At 41.6% G+C, this 6000-nt stretch overlaps 1 protein-coding gene across 1 annotated transcript in view; it reads right to left on the reverse strand.

Annotated features, from left to right (window-relative positions):
• SNRNP200 (small nuclear ribonucleoprotein U5 subunit 200) overlaps positions 1 to 5072 on the reverse strand; it is a 279023-nt gene extending 273951 nt beyond the window's left edge. Inside the window, exon 1 of the mRNA XM_075346199.1 lies at positions 4934 to 5072. Within this exon, the coding sequence (XP_075202314.1) occupies positions 4934 to 4978 (45 nt within the window). The 5' untranslated portion in view covers positions 4979 to 5072. The remainder of the gene's footprint in view (positions 1 to 4933) is intronic.
• Positions 5073 to 6000: the final 928 nt, after the last annotated feature.

Here is a 6000-nt window from a genome sequence, read left to right on the forward strand (position 1 = left end):
CCCAATTGTCTGGGTCTCCCAATGGAGCGACAAAAACACCTTTTTTCAAGTTCAGACTTACAATAAAATAAATAAAAATAGTAGACTAATCACCTTTAGGCCCAGAAGTCTGTACCACCTCTGGAAGCGATTCAGAAGTCATACACCACTGCAACCAGTGATTGGCAGCAGCAGTCGGATGTCTAGAAGAGCACCCCACGTTCTTTACGGACATGCTCGTCTTATCACTTGGCCATTGTAGCCAATCACTGATGTGTACGACTTGTGAATGGAGTAGGCATCACTTCCAGAGACAGCACAGACGTCAGGACATTTCTGCAGACCTTTTAGCTGTGGTGCTGTAAGTGCCGAAACATTTTTTTCTCTAGCGGCCAATCCCTTTAAAAACACAGTGCAGGTACTGTGGAATGCAGCGGGACTTCTGCAGTCAGGTTCACATATAGATTTGTTACGGATTTTTGCACAACATTTCTAAAGCTAAATCCGCATGTCATAAGTTGGCCATACACCGTAAATGGCTGTGGATGAACGATGTTTCTGCCAACAACCACTCAGCCTACTCTGCTGCACACCGAGTCCTCATTCACCGCTTACTACATAGAGAAAATAGTCAGACCGGGTGACATGATGGACACAAGCGCAGAGCTACTACAAGACTACTCATAAGGGTGGGGGTCACATACAGTGATCTGTACGCCGATGACCTGCAGCCACATTCTGACACCGAAGAAATGTGACATCAGAAGAAAACGTGTGCAGATTCATTTCTCACTGTTAATGGCCAAGAGCAATCCGCATGATGCACCCAACCAGACAGTACCGTCACCACCTGAGCGATTATCACTAGAGATACAAAACAGTTTTGCCAGCTCACCACTTTCTCAGCCCGCAGAGCCAGATGATATCCCTGGTACGGGTAGGTAAAGTACACAAAGAAATGGCAAAATCAGCAGATCACAGAAAGGGATAAGTCAAATAATTCCTATACTTCAGGTTTTAGAATCCATCATGCGGCACTGGTCTCCACAGAACATAAAGTGCAAGACAAGGATGGCATATTTTGCACTTTATGTGATGTGGAGACCAGTGACGCATGATGGATTTTAAAGCATGATATATAGGAATTATTTTACCTATCCCTTGCTGTGATCCGCTGGGTTTGCGATTTCTTTGATCACTAGAGATGAGCGGACCCGTGTCACTTCTGTTCAGCCGGTTCATCTGGACTTTAGATAAAGTTCAGTTCGGGACACGGACTTGACCTGAACCTCAATGGAAGTTACTTAGGCTGCTTTCACACTACGTTTTTTTTTTTAACATGCGTCCTGAACGTTTTTTAACGCAAAAACGGATCCAGTGCAAATGCGTTTTCATTTCAATTTATTTGCAATGGACTCGCATCAACATGCATTCACTTGCGTTTGCGAGTGTTATAGTGAGGATTCAGCGACTTGCAGTTTTTTAACTTTTTTCAAAAACGCTACTTGTAGCGTTTTTGAGCTGCGTCCAAATACTGCAAATTGCTGGATCCTGACTATACTGCATGCAAACGCATGTGAACGCTGGCATGCTGATAGACAGGATCCGGCTTGCTCTACTGAGCATGCCCAGAAACCAGCCTGGCGTGATCAGTCTCTCTTCTCCCTCTCTCCCCCGCCTGAGAGCGGTGGACGCTCATAACCAAGGTAAATATCGGGTAACCAAGCAAAGCGCTTCTTAGTTACCTGATGTTTACCTTAGTTACATGTGCAGGGAGCTAGTTCCTAGCAGCTGCGGGCGCTCGTAACCAAGGTAAATATCGGGTATTCAAGCAAAGCACTTCACTTAGTTACCCGATATTTACCTTGGTTACAGCTTACCGCAGCTGTCAGATGCCGGCTCCCAGTCTGTCACATTCAGTTCTCCTCACTCCCGATCACATGACTTCAATGCCCGCCCATAAACTTCAAGTGACAGGATCCTGCAAAATAACACTTGCATTTGCATGCGTTATTTGCAAAAACAGGATCCGCTTTTGCAACAAAAAAAACGTTCATGACGCATGCTAAAAAACGTAGTGTGAAAGCAGCCTAATTGGGCAGTTCGGCTCGTTAGCCACATACAGCCAGACAAAGAGTACTTGGCGGAGGGGATGGTGTTTTTTTTAGTATTTGGTGCACACAACATCCCATCATGCTATATTTACCCTCAGTGCAAACCAAACACTGCAAGCAGCGCACACTGCTGTGCTGAGCACCAAACGTACACAAGGTGTTCAATATAATGATTGCTGGGATGCCCAGCGATCACAAGAATGGACTGGATGGGAGCAAGTTTGGGATCTTTCCATTCATTATTAATGACACTGACAGAAAGAACTCAAAACAGCGCTCTGCTGTATCTGGTAGTCCCACTGGCAATGATATTAGCGGATGGCAAGTATGTGCCACCTCTGCTCCATTCAAGACAGGGGCCTTTCTTTGGATCACTGAGAATCCCAGCAATTATCCCCTATCTAAAGTTTAGGAGACAACTTATAGATTTGCTAAAACTCTTTTTAAATGGAATGTGTCCCCAGGTTTTTGCTCCCCCATCTGAGAGTAGCATAATGTAGAGACAGAGACTCTGATTCCAGCGATGTGTCACTTACTCAGCTGTTTGCTGTCATTTTCATAAAATCGAAGTTTTCTCTGCTGTAGATCTAGCAGTTATACAGAGCTCATGAATATGCTGGACTACCTGGCAGCACACCAAGTAGTCCTGTAATGATAATCTCATGCTGATTAAACAGTAATGTTATCAAAACTACACTAAGCAGCCCAGTAAGTGACACATCGCTGGAATCGGGGTCTCTATATCTACATTATGCTGCTCTCAGACTAGGTGGCAAAAACCTGGTGACAGATTCCCTTTAAATTCAATAAAAAACATTGCTCTAAAGAGCGTATGAGATTTCCTACAGGACACAGAGCAGAACTGACTGCAGGTGTGTCCGCAGAGACAAGAAAAAAACTGATGTCTGCTTTAGATTATGTAGATCATATAGGGAAAAATTGGAGAAATAGGTCCACAACATTAAAGTACAAGAAATTTTTCTTTATAAAAATACAAACTTTATTTTACATATTTTTAAATAATAAAAATATCAATATCAAAAAATCAGAGGAGCTACAGTGCAATGAGGACAAAGTCTACATCACCCTCGTCTCACCAATAACCATCACAAGACCAGGGCGGCCCCATGAGGAAGCCCTACACGAAACGTTCATCGGTGACTGACGTTGCATCCTCTCAGTAACCAGGACTACAATGGATGAGTCCCGCCCTTTAGCCATGATCATTCAACTTCCTATATAGCCAGGTCTCTTGCTTCCCATACACAGCAGGTTTCAACCGCACATGGTAACATTTGGTTAGGTACCCATGTACACAAGCAGGTTTTAACCGCATATAGAGGTAACAATTTGGTTAGGGACCCCATAAATAAGAGATTACCGTGACGTTGGTCATGGGGCAGTAATGAACTGATTAATACATTAGCTAAATATCTCTTTTTTTTTTCAAATAATCCTCAGCACTTATGCAATGTCACATTTAATTTTTTTTTCCATTTTTCATATGGCTAATTGTATTTTTCATTCCTTATGTATCATAAAGCAGTTATGCTTGTTCATATTTCTCTGAATTTGGTGTGCAGCTTTCACTTCATATATACTATGGATGAGTGACATGGAGCAGTATTAGGAGCGCCATCCATTGTTACTTCCTTGCAGACACTGCATTAGGTACTACATTGGGGATTGGAGCTTTGTCTCTCCATCCCCGTATGGATTGAAGTATATGGATTAATTACTGATCCTATGATATGATAACCAAGGCCCTTATATTAACATCTTATTTATGAATAATATGAGTACTTAGTAATCTATATATTATACATTTAAATATGTCACACTGGCCCAGGTCTTATGATGGTTATTGGTGAGACGAAGGTGATGTAGACTTTGTCTGCATTGCACTGTAGTGCCTCCTCCCCAAAATCCTTTAGATTGTAAGCCCGAAAGAGCAAGGCCCTCTTCCCTCTGTACCAGTCTGTCTATTGAAACTTGTATATGTATTCTGTATGTAACTCCCTTCTCATGTACAGCACCATGGAATCAATGGTGCACTATAAATAATAATAATAATAATAATAATAAAATAGCGCCTCTGATTTTTTTATATTGATATTTTTAATTATTTGATATGTAAAATAAAGTTTATATTTTTTTTTAAAGAATAATTTCTTGTACTCTAATGTTTTGGACCTATTTCTCCAATTTTCCCTATAAGATCTATATTGTACCCGGAGTTGGTCAGTAGTTAAATCTACAATAATGGCATTTTTTTAGAAATTGATGTTAATTTAGATTATGTACACATTGAGTAGAAATTTCTGCATCACTTGGCAGAAGAAGTGCAGCACAAAAAAAGGAATGTTTTTGACAATTCCCTACTGATTTCAATGGGTGAAAACAGCAAAAGCGCTGAAAGAATTGACAAGTTACAGATTATTTTCTGCACCAAATCTTCAAGGAGAAAATACTCAACGTCCGCATTCAGAATTGTCAATGACTTGGCTGGTATAAGGATTTGCTTACAGTTCTGTAACAAAACTGCACTCAAACGCATCAAAACCGCACTATGTGCACACAGCCTAAAGTAACCTGTCCTGGGCGGTTTGTTTTTTTCACTACACAGGCTGCGCTCCCACCATACACTGTGTCAGGGGGCCGAGCAATCACCAGTGACAGCATTACAGGTACGGGGGGGGTCAGGGGGAGGCTCCCGTAGAACTACAAGGCTCAGCGCAGCCATTAATGTAGCTAGAGTGTAGGTGACCCGTGCGCAGGTCTGGAGCGGATTCTCACTGAGCTCCCAGGACGATCGGTGCCGCCATCCCCGGTGCACTCACCGCCTTATACTCGTACTGGAGGCTCCGGGCTGTTACATCCGCCATGGCTACGTTCCCTGCCCGGTCTACGTTTCACACACGGGGAAAACAACGCGCTGCGGACGGCACTTCCACCCCTGAACTTCCGCTTCCGGGTCGTGCGATACCACATAGCATTTTTTTTTCTCTCTCATTTTTTTGTTTCAATAAACTTTATTTGTACTTGACATTCACCTAAAACATACAAATAAATGTTAGAATTAATGTTTATTTGTTAAGTAAAAGAACAAATTAGTCAAAATCATAATTTATAAAATAACAGATGCATTCACCAAAACTGAATCTGCCTAATCTGCTTATATCCTAATGGACAACAAACCACTCTGAAAATCAAAGAATGTAAACTATAGTGGAATAAAAAGTTGCAAAACACTGTTTTAGCCTCCATTGTCTTGTACGAGGCAGACAAATTATTGGTATTGTTTATCAAAACTGTTTAAAAGAAAAACATGTTTTTGTTGCCCATAGCAACCAATCATAACTCAGCTTTCATTTTGTAAACTGTTCTGGTAAAATGAAAGCTGAGCTGTGATTGGTTGCTATGGGAAACAAATAAAGTTTTCTTATAGACAGATTTGATAAATGAGGCCCATAATGTCACCTGTCACTAGTTACTTCATAGTTCATTGAAATTCATATAACCTATTTCTTAGACCCTATTCACATTGCGTTTCTGCAGTAAGTTTGGTGGTTCCCACCGGAATCCCCCTTAAGGCTATGTGCACACGTTGCTTTTTTTATCGCATTTTTTGCTTGAAAATTTTAATCAATATTGCAAAGAAAACCGCATCCCAGCAAAGTCTATAAGAATCCTGACTTGCTGTGCACAGGCTGCTTCTTTGTTCCTTCCAAATTTTAGTGCTAAAAATATGCAGCATGTCAATTCTTTCTGCGTTTTTTTCCCTGCAGTGCTCATGCTCGATCACTGCAATGGATTATGTGTCAGTGCTGCACTCACAGCATGGTCTGTGAGGTAATCCGTAGCTCAGTAACCCAGGGTCGTCATGATAACAATCCAGGGTTGCCAT

Source organism: Anomaloglossus baeobatrachus, chromosome 4 (assembly GCF_048569485.1).
Source record: "Anomaloglossus baeobatrachus isolate aAnoBae1 chromosome 4, aAnoBae1.hap1, whole genome shotgun sequence".
In the NCBI taxonomy this organism is placed as follows: domain Eukaryota; kingdom Metazoa; phylum Chordata; class Amphibia; order Anura; family Aromobatidae; genus Anomaloglossus; species Anomaloglossus baeobatrachus.